A 19,840-nucleotide genomic window follows, 5' to 3' on the forward strand; every position below is an offset into this window, starting at 1 on the left:
TGCTCCTTGAACTTGACTAAGAGGAGTAGCTTAGCTTAGTCACGTCTGAAGGAGATAGTTTTAATTTATTCCTTAATAAATTAAAGTAGAGACATTCTCTAAATAATCGTGATTTTGTTATTTGTGTTCCCTGAGCTTTTACTATTGACCAATTCCAAGTATGTATATATATATATACACACACCCCTGACCTCAATGAGAGCGGGAATTTTTCTAATAGGCCATGAACTAGATCAAAATCATTCTCAACGAGTCCATAAGAAGTGATCCTTTTTTATTTTTTTTTAAGTAAGTAAGACCCTGTCCTCTTCCCTTTCGACATCAAGATAATTGACGAAGGTAGTGCTTTGAACATTTTCGCTGACTGTGCCCAATTGGTTCTATACATATGACCAGCAATGAGAAAAATAAATACAATAGTTAAATGGCGATGGGCAATATCAGTCAGCCACAGACCCCCAGTTACAGTATCTAATCCTCCACGAAAGTAAGAAATTCCGCATATTTTGACCAATTCAAGGTGAAAAATAGGGTTGCTCCCTCGGCACACACACACACACACACACACACACACACACACATATATATATATATATATATATATATATATATATATATATATATATATATATATATATATATATATATATATATATATATATATATATATATATATATATATATATATATATATATATATATATATATATATATATATATATATATATATATATATATATATATATATATATATATATATATATGGACATGTATAATGCACGTGTATCCCATATAATTACTATAAAATTGAAAAAATTATATCGTTTTGTACATGGATAGTAAAACATTTTGAATTATGATTGGGTTTATAAGAAAAGATTGCATGTAGAAATCATAACAATTTGAATATTTAAGCTAAGAAAAATAGAAGGAAAAGAAAAATATAAGAAATGTAAATGTTAGCTCAAAATATTATTATACTCATGTGAAGTTAAAGAGCTTAACTTTGTAGAGTGAAAAATTTAGATACATTTACCTTAATAAATTCTTTTTTCGAGATGTTTTGACTCACAATCAACTTGAGGCTTGATTATTTCTGCCCTAAATTTATTTTAGCATATAAATACCTCTTAAACTTAGTTTTTAGGGGGGTTAGACATTATTTTAGCAAGAAAAGTCGGCTGGAACAAGTGCAAGCAACGGATCACAAGAATTCTTCTTTCAATTCTTTCTAGTTTGTATATCAATATTTTCAATTATTAACATGCTTGTTGGCATGACTATGAATAGCTAAATTTCTATCTAGAGTTTGATTTAACATTTTGAAGGACGACTGCCATTATATTTGAATATAAATTTGCCATTATATTTGGAGGATGACTTTAAATTTCTCTATGCATTCAACTACATATTTATTTTAGTTGATTAAATGACCATCAATTAACTGTGCCTATTTATTATATATTACTTGAAAAAAATATATATATTTAAGTAATTGCTAAACAACGTACTCCCAACGTGTATGAGAGTACGACAAGTTTAAAGATGAATTTAGAAATAACAGAACCTTGACATAATCTTAGTAAAGAAAGTGCAACTAGATAATTCGGACATAAATTCTGTCTTTTTATTGAGAATATAATTAAATAAATAAAATTATACTTTCTCTAACCTTTCGACAAATGGCCACACATTAAATAACTTTTATCTTTTATTTCACCGTCTCCTAAAGCAGCTTCAGAACTCCCACATAAGACAGTGCGAACCAAAACATTCGCTTCACATGGTAAAACTCAGACAATTACGCATACTAATGAACCACGCCTTAGTTCAAAGTTCAAAATCGGAAAATGGAAATAAACTCATGAACTACTCTGCATCTCTAATCGCCTGCAAATCAACATTAACAACATGCACGCCGTCGATGAAAATGAACTCGGTTACTTCCTCGCCAAACATTTGGTCAAGAAAAATAGGCCAAATACAATATATTCATCAACCAATACAAACCAAGTTACTGGAAAAACTACAACATTTCGGTAAAAGCAACTGTTTGCCCGGAACTGCAATTTGCTGCTCTTTTATTCGTGTATCCGCTTATTCATCTGATAGTGAATTGTCATTTATTCATATTTAAAGCACTTGCATAGATTCAACTAGCCTTCTCCACCAGAACAAATTGATGAACTGAACCAAGCTGCTCTGCTTTTTCTTTCATCCTACGAAGTGCCAAAATAAGCTGCTCTGCCTGAAACTAAAACGAAAGGGAAAAAGAAAAAGAAACTGATCCTTGTACTTTACTGCATCCATTTTCTGACTCTTTGGGGAAACCAACTGAACAACATCCACACTGGGGGGGGGGGAGGATAAGCATCTGGTATCTGCCATATGTAGGCTATTTAACTACAAGCAGATGATAATGTCAACTCCAAAAACATCATTCATTGAATGGCACCATATCTATCTCGCAAGTAGTACACTTTACCATCATGATAAGTTTGAGAAGTGGAGTTTATTGGGTCTATGAGGATTAAAAAGGAATTTCCCAGTAGGTATCGTTATTTTCAGGTGAAATCATTTCACCTTATACAGATCTCTGCTGACTGTAGCGTAAGATTCCATAAACATCAATCACACCAGGAGGGAATACAGGGTCTGTTGCCGCTCTTACAGCAACTTTAGCTACTGCAGTGACGTTCACAGGAGGAGTAAACAGTGGCCCGACAAGGGGTATTTGACTCAATGGTTTTGCACGTTGCAAAATCTGAAAATGTAACCAAGAGAAACTTTAACCAACAATATATCAACATACTAACAGAAACTATCACAATGCACAATAATTGCAAAAATTGTATGGATGAGAGTCATACAGCACAACCATTCATTGTATGGATCTGTCATGAGGTAAGGAAAGAGACTCCTGTTCCCTTTCCAAGCTAATAATTCTTTTATTACTTTATTTATTAATTTTGTGCAGAGAGGAGAACGGGGTTTGAGGGGCTTTTCATCTTTGGATAATACAGCACATGTTCAATTCAATAACCTAAGGAGTTTCATTAAGGAATGACAGCTAGACGAAACAAAAAAGTAATTACTCTTCGATGTACATTATAAAAGAAAAAATGTAACGGAAGGTGGGCGGTCCAACTTTTGTTCATCTTCCAGGATGAATAAGCAGTATATGCAGTAGTTGTGCATGAAAAGGAGTAAGAATAAGCAAAGGATACACACCATCTCTAGAGGAGAACCAACTACACCGAGGGGCAATTTCATGCTCCCGACACGACGGGTCCCATAGATAAATCCAGGCCTCAGAATTATTCCTGAAAAAAACTAGATATCACCAGATGGGTTTTTACAAACATGTGAATAAGTCTCAACACTTATCTTAAATCATCAAAACAAAAATACAATTGCAAGTAGAAATTAACTTCAAATATCACTATCTTTTGCAATACAATGAAAGTTTCCAGCTATAACAAGGAGAGTGTTCCTCTGTTCACCCATTGCACTTTTTCTCCTATGATTTGTAGAGTTGGGTCAGAATAAGCACTAAACGTGGAAAATCCTCAACATTTTTACCGGTTATTTTGAGCCTCTTAACGGGCCACCAATTCAGCAGATTCTCTTCCATTGATCTAAATGCTACTCACATCATTCCTCTTCCTTTTCCTCAACAAGACCAATACATGTTACATAAGCCATCTCTAATGCGGTGCTGTAATTCTTAAAGATATAACAAGAAATGAAACTATATGATTGGGAAGGAAAACCCCAAAAGAAGCAATTAATACTGTGTTACGTTGCTCATTAGAGTTAGCTCTCCTACCAGAAAGGGTTGGGTTGAAGTGAAGGCATAAGTTTTACGATCTGATGACAACTACTTAAGATAACTTATCCAAAAGTTTGAACAAAAATAACCATATCGCGCCTAAGGAGCAATTTTGCATGTTATGTCAGTTAGCACGTCGACCAGTTAGACAGACATAGTGAGCACACCACAAAGTAGTTAGGTAATGAATGAAAACCGGAACAGCTTACCTCCATATGGATATCTTGTTAGCAGCTCAGTTTCAGCAGCTCTCTGCATAACATATACAGACATGAGACGAAAGAACAAAAAGGTCACTTTCAGAGGTTCTCCAAATTCCATCCCCTCATTCAACCTACTTGAACAGTGAGCTCCACAATTGGGTGCTGGTTATTCCTTTTATTATGTCCTAGACACTAATATTTTATTTTTGTAACATTTGTCAGTGCAAGTCCTCCAAAGTTGTTTACATCTGAGGTACCTTAAGTCGTGAAGAATCTTCTTACCTTTGCCTTTTCTTTTTGAAGTAAAGATGGGGAGTGGAAGCAGAATTGACATAACTGGTGCTGTAGTGTTTATTAGTTTAAAAACTATGATTCCAGACAGGGGAAGACCCCTTGGGACTATCAACCAGCCCCAAGCCTCTTTCTTAGACAGGGAATGTTCAAGTAGATAGGGAAATTACCCACCGAAAGAACAAGGAAAACATCTATAATTAGTCAAATGATATCAACTACATACACCTGACCCTGAGTAGCGTATTATAATTATGGTGAACATCAAGAAATGTGTGTCCAGACTGATATATGTCTGCATTCATTAAACAGGATTAAGGAAAATATTATAACATACTACACAAAATACCTTAGGATATTTGGTATTTATTATAGAACATTTAGTTACTTTACTAGTACCGGGCATTATTGCCTAATCATATTCTACATAGTCTAAGACTCGTATATAAGGAGCCACAGTTGTAATGTCAATAATCAAGTTAATAAAAGGCTCTAATCTACTTCGACATGGTATCATAATCTCTGTGATACGGGTAGAATATCAAGTAACTTCTGCCAACTAGGGGGAGGACGTTTTTGCTTCTCTCTCCTCTTTCGCGGCTGGAATGCTTTCTTTTTCAGCAACAGGCTCCTCAAATATTTCATTGCCACCTAACAGCTATTAGATGTCACTTGATTTCTAAGAGACCCTCGGAGAGGCTATTATCAGGAACCTTCCCAGAAAACCTGGTCGAAGATCTTATCAGGAGCCTTCCTAGAAAACCTGGTCCAAGGATAGGACGAAGGTAATGGTAACATTACACGCTCCCTTACAAATAATACATATATATAAAATAGTATATACCTATGTTTACTTGAATTTCATATGCGACACTCATACCCGAGTCCACAAAACAGCCTACATGAAATTCCCACATTATGTACTCAACCCTCCCATTGCAACTGAATATAATGGGCTCACAGACCACCATTAAGAGATGTAGTTTTGAAATGTTTAAAGATGGACTAAAGAGAACAAAATAATAATAAAATCTAATGTATGTTTCTAGAAAGGAAATTTATACTACGACCTTATACAACCATGGATCCAATTTGAAAAAAGGACCTAACAATTGAAGAATACCAGATTATTCACCAAAAATTAGAAGCTTTTCAGAAGAACAAAAACAAGTTATTGACTTAAGATTCAGGATTGGCTCGATTTAGGACCCCCAATAGCTCTTGGCATGACCTCGGCAGAAATTTCTTTGGACCACAACCCCCAAAAGTGTAAGTTTGAATCACCAAGGATAACATACCACACAACGTCCTTCACTGTTCTCTAAGTAGAACTGTAAAAGGCAACATCTTCTGCATATAATTAGTAACTCGTCTACATCAATCAAACGTATTGAGCTAATACCTTCCCCTCATAATAACCTTGTAGCACGTAATTTGCAACACCAAAGTCTGCAGCAGAGATGTAAACAAATCTTTTAACTCCTGCACACAGAAATAAAACATATATTAACAACATCGCTTCCACCACTCCAGCATCAACAACATATTATACCAATACAGCAGCAAGGCCAAATTTTCCTTTCTGTTTACATAAAAATGCATATTGCAGTTCTTCAGCAAAAGTACATTTTTAGTAATTTATCCAAAATTGACGCCTAAACAAGACAATCATCATGCAGACTGAAGATGTGCAAACTGATCAAATGCTCATATAGATTAAAGAGTCGAGTGGAGATATAATTTTTTATTTGATAAGAACAACATCAAATAATTATTGGAGTATTTACCAAGTACATCTATTGTAAACATATCCCCGGAATGTGTAAGAATTCTAATGGTTAAATGATCTAAAAAAATCCCTCTGTAGTCTGTATCATTGTAGGTGGCAGTATTTCTTTATTAGTTTGTTCAAAAAAGAATGACGTTTTTCTATATTTAAAAACAAGTTAACTTTAAACATCGCCTTGCTGCAGCACCAAGTCACCCAGTGATTTCATCACAAATACTTGATTCCTCTGTTCTAGCATCCCGGACAGTGGATGTTCGGGCATCTCAAGGTATAGAGAATAGACGAGGAGGAGGTCGTTTTGGGAGATCTAGACCCAAGTGTTCTTATTGTCACAAACTTGGACACACTCGTGAAATGTGTTATTCCCTACATGGCCGTCCACCCAAAAATGGCTATGTTGCTCAGAGCGAGACTACATGTAACCATGGCTTTTCCGTATCTAAAGAAGAATATAATGAGCTCCTTCAGTATCGAGCAAGTAAGCAGACATCTCCACAAGTAGCCTCAGTTGCCCAGACTGATACTCATGTTGCTGGTAATTCTTTTGCTTGTGTTTCCCAGTCTAGTACTCTTGGACCATGGGTCATGGACTCGGGCGCTTCTGATCACATCTCTGGTAATAAATCACTTTTGTCGAATATTGTATATTCACAGTCTCTTCCTACTGTTACTTTAGCCAATGGATGTCAAACTAAGGCACAAGGAGTTGGACAAGCCAACCCATTATCTTCTATCACCCTAGATTCCGTTCTTTATGTTCCTGGTTGTCCTTTTAGTCTTGCATCTGTTAGTCATTTGACTCGTGCCCTCAATTGTGGTATATATTTTATTGATGATTCTTTTATTATGCAGGACCGCAGTACGGGACGGACAATTGGTACAGGTCGTGAATCAGAAGGTCTTTACTACCTTAACTCGCTTAGTCCTTCCACAACATGTCTAGTTTATCCAGTTTGTCTACCTTAGATTGTGAGTCGTGTGTTTCCCGAGCTTCCTTTACGCGTAGTGTTGAGAGTCATGCAGAGTCTGTTTTCTCCTTGGTTCATTCTAATATCTAGGGTCCTAGTAGTGTCAGTTCAACCTTGAGATTTCGTTATTTTGTTAGCTTTATTGATGATTACTCAAGATGTACTTGGCTTTTCTTAATGAAAGATCATTCTGAGTTATTCTCTATATTCTAGAGTTTTTGTGCTGAAATCAAAAACCAATTTGGTGTCTTTATCAACATTTTTCGCAGTGATAATGCCTTAGAATATGTATTTTCTCAGTTTTAACAGTTTATGTCTATTCTCATGGAATTATTCATCAGACATCTTGTCCTTATACCCCTCAGCAAAATGGGGTTGCAGAAAGAAAGAATAAGCACCTTATTGAGACTGCTCACACACTTCTAATTGAGTCTCGTGTTCCGCTGCATTTTTGGGGCGATGCAATTCTCACAGCTTGTTATTTGATTAATAGGATGCCTTCATCTCCCATCAAGGATCAGATTCCACATTCAATATTGTTTCCCCAGTCAGCCTTATACCCTCTTCCACCTCGGGTTTTTGGGAGCACATGTTTTGTAGCCCCTGGGAAAGATAAGTTAGCTCCTCGTGCTCTCAAGTGTGTCTTCCTTGGTTATTCTCGTGTTCAGAAAGGATATTGTTGTTATTCACCTGACCTTCGTAGGTACCTTATGTCAGCTGACGTCACATTTTTTGAGTCTAAACCTTTCTTCACAATTGACGTCACTTCTGTTGACCACCATGACATATCTGAGGTCTTACCTATACCGACTTTTGAGGAGTTTGGTATCAATCCTCCTCCACCTTCGACCATAGAGGTTTCACCCATAAACCTTTCTTCACAACTGATGTCACTTCTGCTGACCACCATGACATATCTGAGGTCTTACCTATACCGACTTTTGAGGAGTTTAGTAATCCTCCTCCACCTTCAACCACAGAGGTTTCACCCATACCAACTTTTGAGGAGTCCAGTGTTATCCCTCCTAGTTCCCCAGCCACAGGAACACCACTCTTGACTTATCATCGTCGTTCACGCCCTACATCAGGCCCATCTGGTTCTCGTCCTGCACCTGACACGGCTCCAACTGCGGATCCTGCTCCTAGTACACCGATTGCACTTCGAAAAGGTATACGGACCACACTAAACCCTAATCCTCATTATGTTGGTTTGAGTTATCATCGTCTGTCATCTCCCCATTATGCTTTTATATCTTCATTGTCCTCGGTTTCCATCCCTAAGTCTACAGGTGAAGCATTGTCTCATCCAGGATGGCGACAGGCTATGAGTGACGAGATGTCTGCTTTACATACAAGTGGTACATGGGAGCTTGTTCCTCTTCCTTCAGGTAAATCTACCGTTGGTTGTCGTTGGGTTTATGCAGTCAAAGTTGGTCCCGATGGCCAGATTGATCGACTTAAGGCACGTCTTGTTGCCAAAGGATACACTCAGATATTTGGGCTAGATTACAGTGATACCTTCTCTCCAGTGGCTAAAGTGGCATCAGTTCGCCTTTTTCTATCCATGGTTGCGGTTCGTCATTGGCCCCTCTATCAGTTGCACATTAAGAATGCCTTTCTTCACGGTGATCTTGGGGATGAGGTTTATATGGAGCAACCACCTGGTTTTATTGCTCAGGGGGAGTCTTGTGGCCTTGTATGTCGCTTGCGTCGGTCACTTTATGGTCTAAAGCAGTCTCCTTGAGCCTGGTTTGGTAAGTTCAGCACGGTTATCAAGGAGTTTGGCATGACTCGTAGTGAAGCTGATCACTTTGTGTTTTATCGGCACTCTGCTTCAAGTCTATGTTGATGATATTGTTATTGCGGGCAATGATCAGGATGATATTACTAATCTGAAGCAGCATCTCTTCCAGCACTTTCAAACTAAGGATCTAGGCAGATTGAAGTACTTTCTAGGTATTGAGGTTGCTCAATCTAGCTCAGGTATTGTTATTTCTCAAAGGAAATATGTTTGACATTCTTGAGGAAACAGGGATGACAGGTTGCAGACCTGTTGACACGCCGAGGGATCCGAATTCTAAACTTCTGCCGGGACAGGGGGAGCCGCTTAGCGATCCTGCAAGCTATAGGCGGCTGGTTGGTAAATTAAATTATCTCACAGTGACTAGACCCGACATTTCTTATCCTTTGAGAGTTGTAAGTCAGTTTATGAATTCTCCCTGTGATAGTCATTGGGATGCAGTTTTCCGCATTATCCGATATATAAAATCGGCTCCAGGCAAAGGATTACTATTTGAGGATCGAGGTCATGAGCAGATTGTTGGGTACTCGGATGCTGATTGGGCAGGATCACCTTCTGATAGACGTTCTACGTCTGGATATTGTGTTTTAGTAGGAGGAAATTTGGTGTCCTGAAAAAGTAAGAAACATAATGTAGTTGCTCGGTCTAGTGCAGAAGCAGAATATCGAGCAATGGCTATGGCAACATGTGAACTAGTCTGGACCAAACAATTGCTCAAGGAGTTGAAATTTGTTGAAATCAGTCGGATGGAACTTGTGTGCGATAATCAAGCTGCACTTCATATTGCATCAAATCCGGTGTTTCATGAGAGAACTAAACACATTGAGATTGATTGTCAATTCGTCAGAGAAAAGATACTTTCAGGAGATATTACTACGAAATTTGTGAGATCGAATGATCAACTTGCAGATATTTTCCCCAAGTCCCTTACTGGTCCTCGCATTGATTATATATGTAACAAGCTCGGTACATATGATTTATATGCTCCGGCTTGAGGGGGAGTGTTAGAGATAGCTATGTAATTGTCCCACATTGGAGTAGGAGTAGTATCCCCTTTGTATAGAGTAGCTATAAATAGCACCTCTTGTATTGCATTACACACAATATCAATATATATCATATTTTCTCCCATGTCTTCTCACAAGAACTTAACAAATATTTAGGCTTTCTACAAATCATTAAATATGTAGTCTACCATAATCAACTAATGTCTCAATTTTTGATGAAATAAGTGATATATCATTAACGGGCATCAAGAAGATGCAAAGATTACAAAAGAGAGAACTTCTCAGCTCAAAAAAAGATAAGCTCAAAAAAAGATAAGAAAAACTATCACAGAACTAGTGAGCTGAATTCCAGGAAAGTATCAATATTGACTCAAAACTTTATCTTTCAAATAAAGAGGCTAATTTTTAGGATTTCTAACGGTTATAAACCACTCAAATTTAGTCTACCATAATCAAATTGTTTGTCTCGATATTGTCTGAAAAATGAGAACTTAACCATTCAACAAAAAAGGCAAAAGCGCACTTCCAAAGTGAGAATGCAAAGAAACGAGGCATAACGAAAAAATTCAGTGAAGACAGGGGGAGAGAATTGGTTTCAAATACATGTCTTGAGCATGGGATGCAGTCATGGTACTTGGAGAAAGCCAAATTGATTTTGAAATTATTCACTTCTCTACGGTCAAAACTTTGAAAAAAAAATGGAAATACTAAGAAAAGAAATTAAGTTCCCTTTGGCAGAAAGGGGAAGGCTCAAAATTTAAAACTAGAAGGGGATGTCCAAACTAAAGGGACTTCCAGAAGGTAAGTTATGTCGTTCTTATCTACTCTTAAGGACACTAGGCAGAAGAAAGGAAGGTAAACTCATGAAATGAATGATCACGCCCTTGAATATGCAGTACCTTTTCAAATTGTTGATAGTTGAGCCTGTAAGAAGGCACGGGAAAAAATATGATATATATTGATATTGTGTGTGATGCAATACAAGAGGTGCTATTTATAGCTACTCTATACAAAGGGGATACTACTCTTATTCCAATGTGAGACAATTACATAGCTATCTGTAACACTCCCCCTCAAGCCGGAGCATATAAATCATATGTACCGAGCTTGTTACATATATAATTAATGCGAGGACTAGTGAGGGACTTGGTGAAAATATCTGCAAGTTGATCATTCGATCTCACAAACTTCGTATTAATATCTCCTGAGAGTATCTTTTCTCTGACGAAGTGACAATCAATCTCAATGTGTTTAGAGCTCTCATGAAACACCAGATTTGATGCAATATGAAGTGCAGCTTGATTATCGCACACAAGTTCCATCCGACTGATTTCACCAAATTTCAACTCCTTGAGCAATTGTCTGGTCCAGACTAGTTCACATGTTGCCATAGCCATTGCTCGGTATTCTGCTTCTGCACTAGACCGAGCAACTACATTCTGTTTCTTACTTTTTCAGGACACCAAATTTCCTCCTACTAAAACACAATATCCAGACGAAGAACGTCTATCAGAAGGTGATCCTGCCCAATCAGCATCCGAGTACCCAACGATCTGCTCATGACCTCGATCGTCAAAGAGTAATCCTTTACCTGGAGCCGATTTTATATACCGGATAATGCGGACAACTGCATCCCAATGACTATCACAGGGAGAATTCATAAACTGACTTACAACACTCACAGGATAAGAAATGTCGGGCCTAGTCACTGTGAGATAATTTAATTTACCAACCAGCCGCCTATAGCTTGCAGGATCGCTAAGCGGCTCCCCCTGTCCCGGCAGAAGTTTAGAATTCGGATCCATCGGCGTGTCAACAGGTCTGCAACCTGTCATCCCTGTTTCCTCAAGAATGTCTAAAACATATTTCCTTTGAGAAATAACAATACCTGAGCTAGATTGAGCAACCTCAATACCTAGAAAGTACTTCAATCTGCCTAGATCCTTAGTTTGAAAGTGCTGGAAGAGATGCTGCTTCAGATTAGTAATAGCATCCTGATCATTGCCCGCAATAGCAATATCATCAACATAGACTTGAAGCAGACTGCCGATAAAACACAAAGTGATCAGCTTCACTACGAGTCATGCCAAACTTCTGGATAACCGTGCTGAACTTACCAAACCAGGCTCGAGGAGACTGCTTTAGACCATAAAGTGACCGACGCAAGCGACATACAAGGCCACGAGACTCCCCTGAGCAATAAAACCAGGTGGTTGCTCCATATAAACCTCATCCTTAAGATCACCATGAAGAAAGGCATTCTTAATGTCCAACTGAATGTCCAACTGATAGAGGGGTCAATGACGAACTGCAGCCATGGATAGAAAAAGGCGAACTGATGCCCACTTTAGCCACTGGAGAGAAGGTATCACTGTAATCTAGCCCAAATATTTGAGTGTATCCTTTGGCAACAAAACGTGCCTTAAGTCGATCAATCTGGTCATCGGGACCAACTTTGACTGCATAAACTCAACGACAACCAACGGTAGATTTACCTGAGGGAAGAGGAACAAGCTCCCACGTACCACTTGTATGTAAAACAGACATCTCGTCACTCATAGCCTGTCGCCATCCTGGATGAGACAATGCTTCACCTGTAGACTTAGGGATGGAAACCGAGGACAAGATATAAAAGCATAATGGGGAGATGACAGACGATGATAACTCAAACCAACATAATGAGGATTAAGGTTTAGTGTGGTCCGTATACCTTTTCGAAGTGCAATCGGTGTACTAGGAGCAGGATCCGCAGTAGGAGCCTTGTCAGGTGCAGGACAAGAACCAGATGTGCCTGATGTAGGGCGCGAACGACGATGATAAGTCAAGAGTGGTGTTCCTGTGGCTGGGGAACTAGGAGGGATAACACTGGACTCCTCAAAAGTTGGTATGGGTGAAACCTCTGTGGTTGAAGGTGGAGGAGGATTACTAAACTCTTCAAAAGTCGGTATAGGTAAGACCTCAGATATGTCATGGTGGTCAGCAGAAGTGACATCAGTTGTGAAGAAAGGTTTAGACTCGAAAAATGTGACGTCAGCTGACATAAGGTACCTATGAAGATCAGGTGAATAACAACGATATCCCTTCTGAACACGAGAATAACCAAGGAAGACACACTTGAGAGCACGAGGAGCTAACTTATCTTTCCCCGGGGCTAAGTTATGAACAAAACATGTGCTCCCAAAAACCCGAGGTGGAAGAGGGTATAAGGCTGACTGGGGAAACAATATTGAATGTGGAATCTGACCCTTGATGGGAGATGAAGGCATCCTATTAATCAAATAACAAGCTGTGAGAACTGCATCGCCCCAAAAATGCAGCGGAACACGAGACTCAATTAGAAGTGTGCGAGCAGTCTCAATAAGGTGCCTATTCTTTCTTTCTGCAACCCCATTTTGCTGAGGGGTATAAGGACAAGATGTCTGATGAATAATTCCATGAGAAGACATAAACTGCTGAAACTGAGAAGATACATATTCTAAGGCATTATCACTGCGAAAAATGCGGATAGAGACACCAAATTGGTTTTTGATTTCAGCACAAAAACTCTGGAATATAGAGAATAACTCAGAACGATCTTTCATTAAGAAAAGTCAAGTACATCTTAAGTAATCATCAATAAAGCTAACAAAATAACGAAATCCAGAATGAACCAAGGAGAAAACAGACTCTGCATGACTCTCCAACACTACGCGTAAAGGAAGCTCGGGTATGTTTCCCAAGCTGACACGACTCACAATCTAATCTAGACAAACTGGATAAACTAGGCACCATCTTTTGAAGTTTGGATAAACTCGGATGTCCTAAACGTGGATTAGATCTGGAGAATCTGTAACTAGACATGTTGTGGAAGGACTGAGCGAGTTAAGGTAGTAAAGACCTTCTGATTCACGACTTGTACCAATTGTCCGTCCCGTACTGCGGTCCTGCATAATAAAAGAATCATCAATAAAATATATACCACAATTGAGGGCACGTGTCAAACGACTAACAGATGCAAGACTAAAAGGATAACCAGGAACATAAAGAACGGAATATAGGGTGATAGAAGACAATGGGTTGGCTTGTCCAACTCCTTGTGCCTTAGTTTGACATCCATTGGCTAAAGTAACAGTAGGAAGAGACTGTGAATATACAATATTCGACAAAAGTGATTTATTACCAGAGATGTGATCAGAAGCGCCCGAGTCCATGACCCATGGTCCAAGAGTACTAGACTGGGAAACACAAGCAAAAGAATTACTAGCAATAGGAGTATCAGTCTGGGCAACTGAGGCTACTCGTGGAGATGTTTGCTTACTTGCTCGATACTGAAGGAGCTCATTATATTCTTCTTTAGATACAGAAAAGCCCTGGTTACCTGCAGTCTCGCTCTGAGCAACGTAGGCATTTTTGGGTGGACGGCCATTTAAGGAATAACACATTTCGCGAGTGTGTTCAAGTTTGTGACAATAAGAACACTTGGGTCTAGATCTCCCAAAACAACCGCCTCCTCGTCTATTCCCCATAGCTTGAGATGCCCGAAAATCCACTGTCTGGGATGCAAGAACAGAGGAATCAAGTATCTGTGATGAAATCACTGGGTGACTTGGTGTTGCAGCAAGGCGAAGTAATCGAGAGAATAATTCATCAACTGTAGGGACAGTCGGACTCGCCAAAATCTGGTCTCGTACTGAATCAAGATCATGAGGAAGTCCAGCGAGTGTAAGAACTAGAAACATTTTCTGTCGCTGCTCTTGTTGTTTTGACACACTAGCAGAAACTGGCATCAATGTCTCAAATTCCTCCATGACTGCCTGTACCTGACCCAAGTAAGTAGACATATCTAATTCTTGCTTCTTTAAGTTTGTCTTCCGTGATATCACATCATAGAAACGAGATATATCATTAGTGTATAACGTACGAGCCTTTGCCCAAACCAAATAACATGTCTGGAATGGCCGAAACAAAGGCATCAACTTAGAATCAATAGAACGCCACAAGATGCTACATAATTGAGCATCAATTTTTGCCCAAAGCGCTATCACCTTTTCATCTCCTTCGCTAGACTGTTTAATCAGATGATCTTGCACACCTTGACCTTTACACCACAACTCGACAGATGAAGCCCAAGCTAAGTAGTTTGAACCTCCCATTAAAGGTTCCGAGGTAATCATAACATTAGAGTTTCCAGAACTCATGCTTTTAGACCCAAAAACATCAATTCCCAAAGACATCTTGTAAATTATTACCAAATAAGAGAAATAATCAACTGTAATCCACTGAAAATAGAGTAAGGAACACTGAACCAGAATAGGAAACTACTGTAGCAGTTGGAAAGTTACTGTTGCAGCCGGAAAATATTCAAAGTGGTCGGAATGAAATAAAAACAGTAGGGGTAGGATCGGAATTACCAGAAGACCCAACTGTTCTAAGGAACTTTTTCAAAAAATGGCCGGAAGTCAACTTTTTGTTTTAATCATTATTCACGCCGGAAAAATAAAAAAGTGTGCGGAATTTGGTGTAACCTAGATGGGTAGGCTCGGAATTGCAAGGGAAACAATCTGTCCTGAAGAGTCATCGCCAAAAAATGGCCGGAAGGTGGCCCTCGCAACGTTGGAACTTCGCCAGAAAATTTTCTTTGGACAGCTACAGTACCGCCGGAGATTTTCACTGGGATTTGGTCGCCGGACAGTGACTACTCTTGTGGTAGTGTTGGATTTTGTGCACAACACTGACCGAGACAAAGCAGACGCAAAACAACTTTGAAAGTCGCCGAAAAAAGGGTTCCGGTGACTGATTTTACTTCCCGGAATCGCTGGAATTTATGCACAGCGATAAATCTTTCACGATAGCTCTGATACCATGTGAGAAGGCACGGGAGAAAATATGATATATATTGATATTGTGTGTGATGCAATACAAGAGGTGCTATTTATAGCTACTCTATACAAAGGGGATACTACTCATATTCCAATGTGGGACAATTACATAGCTATCTCTAACAGAGCCTATGGATGCACCAATTTTTCAGCTAACCACTTTGCTTCCCATCAACTATGCTATGAAAATTTAACCAATATATCCACCATTATGTTTTCGGTGGCGTAATCACCACATCAAAGAGGATTAGGTTCATTTACATATACCAAAAACTATTTTCCTAACAAGGATTTGGGCGTTGAATTACATAGACCCAATTTTCCTCCTGCATACCTAGATAGGCTCATGAGGTCCAGTCACTAAGATCCCCCATACCTCAACTCTACCTATCAAAAGAAAGTTGTACTTAAAAATATCAATCATTTTCACAACTCCCATTGGGATTTGTAAAAAAGAGGTGACAAGCTTGCTTAGTGCAATATGCTCCTCAAAGGATAACGAAGACCCTTTCTAACTGTTCAACATCGCTTACAAATGCTACCAACATCAGTCCTTACAGGCAGTTAACCTACTTTTACCTCCTAGAGGCACCATTAAATAATAAAAATCCAGGTCAAAACAAAGCAATCAACTGTAGAAGCAGTGGTTTTATAACCAATGTGGATTCCCAAATAGGCAAGACTTTAAATATTAAGGGCCCGGGAGAAAATTAAAAAAAGGAACATGAATTACCTTAAAACTGTGGAAGGTGCTTTAATTGGTAGAAGGGGAAGGATTCCATCCATAGCAATTAATTAAATACTTCAGAACATTATATTATTCTAACATTCAGGTAAAGTTATCTACATTTTATAACTAAGCTCCTCTTATGGAATTGAAAGATCACATTTTCAAGGTTTGAAAAAAAAAAACGTATAAAGCTGAATCTCATACCAATATGGAGAGGTGCTTAACTACAGCTAGCTAATACCTTCTTCTGAAGCAGCTCTGATGGCATTTATATTGGCTGTCCCATTTATTTTATACATGTATGAGTTAGAGCCAAACCCACCAACGCAAGAAATCTGCAAAAACATTTTTGCCATCGCATAAGAGAGAAAACAGCCAGTGCTATTAACTTCTCATATAAATAACATAAGAAGAAGCTGAGAACATAGTAGCTGTTCAGAAAGAGCTTCATGAGAATCAGATTGAATTGGATCAGTAACTTTAAGGGAAAAACTATAGACAAATATCTCAAAACCTAAGAGGAGGGCAAACTTACTTTATCACTAAGTCTATTTAATTGAAGCTGTAGAAGAAAAGAAATAGATAAGACTATCCACCAGCACAGGTAAATTCAACTGTTTGTGAATATTGTGAAGCTCTATGAAGTAATGCCTATTCATTGTCAAACCACTAGAGATCCAACTTACTTTCCTTTGTTCACATGGTGAAAATTCCAATTTTGAAAGTAATAAGATAGCAGAGATGAGGACTAGACTGGCACCAATTATACACCTGCATTAATTGGTCTAATTATTTCTATCAGTGTGCCCAATAACCAGCACAAGAGACAAAACTCTCACTCTGGTACAACCAATCTGACCGACTGCCTATTTGCATAATATATTTAACTTCCTTGCGCCCTATTAAACAGAGATACAAGAGATAGTCCCTCCAAAATGTGGAGAATTGACTGTTCCTATGAATTAACGTGCACATAGCTAAGGAGAAGTTTCAATAAGAAAGAGAATCCATCAGCAACAGCCAACGGAATTATATCAGCATCGATGAGGACCTGTGCTGAAACCCCTCGTGTGACCTTCACTAAGAAGTTCTGTATAAACTAGGGTATAAAAGACACTATTGCATTCTGCAGATCATAATCAAATTAACTTTTGCACCAAACACAGGATCCAAAAAATCATTTGAATAAGGTTCAAGAACTCTCGGTCACATTAGCTGGACCACACAACAAGATGCATGTTGATATGAGCTCGGGAGGGCCAACTTCGAGTTAACTAAGACAGATCTACTCTAAACTACGATGTGCCTATTTTCTGCTTTTGATCATGTTTTAGAGGTTTTGATGGTTTTTGCTCTACGCTCTCTCTCTCTCTCTACGCGACCCTCTCTCATTCTCTGCCCCAACGGTCACTGACCGACCGGCGACCAACAGAGCCGCCGGCAACCACCCACCCCAGCAAGGTAAGCCCCTCTGTCTCACCTCTCTCCTCTCATCTCCCCCTCTCTCTCTCCCCCCACCCCTACCCTCTCCATTATTTCTTTCCTTTCTTTCCCCCTTTCCTCTTTTTCTTCTCCTCTCTTTGCTGGCGGTCTCGCCTGCACCCCTCCCTCATCTTTCTCACCTCTCATCTCTCTCTCTCTCCCCTCACCCCCCTCCTCCCTATTCTTTCTTTCCCCTTTCTTCTTTTTCTTCCCTTCTTACCACCAGCGGCCTCGCCGGCCGGTTTCATCTCCCTACCCTTGAATTTTGTCCCTCCCCCTCGTTCCCCAACCCTCTGTGTGTGTGAGTGCGTGTTTTTGTTTTGTTTGTGATGCGGCGCGTTTCCGGCCAGACGTGTACCGCGGGTGGTTACTCCCTTGAACCGGACTCATCCCACCGAGTTCTAAGCCACTTCAGACGTGACCAACAACCCCGGGCAGCTCTCCGGCAACCTCCACCGGATACATCACCTCCGACAACTATCATGACGTCATCCATAAACTAGGTTCTACGTTCTTGTTTTGTACATTCCTTTTTCTATATACTTTGTGAGACATGTTGTTTTGTTCCTAGTGTGTTCTTGTTTTGTTTGATGCATAAAAATTATTCATATATTTTTCATAGCTAATAATATATCTTTTATCATGAAATAAATAAATATTATGCTCAAAACTCATATTTTCTAACACGTATTGCAGGAAGAAGAATTAACATAGACGAAGACAAAATATGAAACTCTAGAGAAAAAATAATGGAATGAAGAAAATGGAAGAAATCTGTGGGACACGACAAAGAATCAAAAAAGAGAAGAAATGAAGTCATGGATTCATCTAGGCCGTAACTCAGGATCCATATGACTTACAATCCTATAAATACACTAGCAAGGTTAAGAGAAAATATCAAGTATTAAGGAGTAGGCATTGTTATCTTGGTCTCTCACTCTTTAACTTAAGTTTTCTTCTAGTCTTTTATTTTGCAAGTAAAAAATAATACTCTTTCAAGAGTTCGCCTTTCTTGTCTTTTTAAAATCAAATGCTTCTTTACGGAGTAATTTCTTTTTGTTGGGATAATCGATGAAGCTTGATATATTATTATAGTTTCATATGTGCTTGTCATGAAAATTCTATTTCAAATCTATTATGTACTAGAATGATAGATTGCAGTTATTATTGTCACATTCATCTATTTTATTTCTTAATTATTCTTGCATAAATTTTATAATTATCACGAAGCAAAATTGATAAATTATATAGTTATTTAATAAAATAGAGTGATAGTAATTTATAACTATCTATTGTTCCGAATCTTCAATCATACTTCTTTTAAATCTAATCCTCAAGGAGGAATTGACTCAAGCAAGGCGACTAATTCAAAAATCTTTATCTTATTTCTTTCAATTCTAATTCTCAAGAAGGGATTGACTCAATTAAGATTAATGATTAACTGAAAATAATCTCAAGAAGTTTTCACTAATTTTAGTACAATTCAGGCAAGAACATTATTTCAGTTTTTACCGTCACTAGCTATCAATTAATTAATATATATAACCTCATGGAGTGATATTAATTGATTGTTTTAGAGTGAGTAAATATAATTGTATTAGCAATAAGCAGTTATTCTTCGGCAAAATATATGTGAAACTGAATAGTTTTATAATAACATTATCAAGTGAATTCCATGATTCCCAACTCTTCCTAAATAAAAATCTTCCGGAAGTTGTTTGATATTGTTTAAGTAAATTTATAATTCTAAAATCCTACTCTCCTTTCACCAATTTGATTCTCTCAGATAGTAGCTAAAATACCAATAAATCTGCAGCATAGATCGTCCAATCTATGTGGGACGATATCATAAACTATTTGACAGTGTACGAGCCATAAT

General features: G+C 38.4%; 1 protein-coding gene across 2 annotated transcripts in view; it reads right to left on the minus strand.

The window, feature by feature from the left end:
- Positions 1-1,925: 1,925 nt before the first annotated feature.
- The window catches only part of LOC107823340 (uncharacterized protein At1g32220, chloroplastic-like), a 33,541-nt gene continuing 15,626 nt past the window's right edge, over positions 1,926-19,840 (minus strand). Inside the window, exons 6-10 of one of the 2 annotated variants that reach the window (XM_075253394.1) lie at positions 16,721-16,814; positions 5,729-5,808; positions 4,042-4,084; positions 3,232-3,333; positions 1,926-2,764 (exon numbers count right to left, since the gene is read on the minus strand). In XM_075253394.1, coding sequence (XP_075109495.1) covers positions 2,679-2,764; positions 3,232-3,333; positions 4,042-4,084; positions 5,729-5,808; positions 16,721-16,814 — 405 coding nt within the window. In that variant the 3' untranslated portion in view covers positions 1,926-2,678. The remainder of the gene's footprint in view (positions 2,765-3,231; positions 3,334-4,041; positions 4,085-5,728; positions 5,809-16,720; positions 16,815-19,840) is intronic. The other variant, XM_075253393.1, reaches the window with a different exon arrangement.

This window comes from Nicotiana tabacum, chromosome 5 (genome assembly GCF_000715075.1).
Source record: "Nicotiana tabacum cultivar K326 chromosome 5, ASM71507v2, whole genome shotgun sequence".
Lineage (NCBI taxonomy): Eukaryota > Viridiplantae > Streptophyta > Magnoliopsida > Solanales > Solanaceae > Nicotiana > Nicotiana tabacum.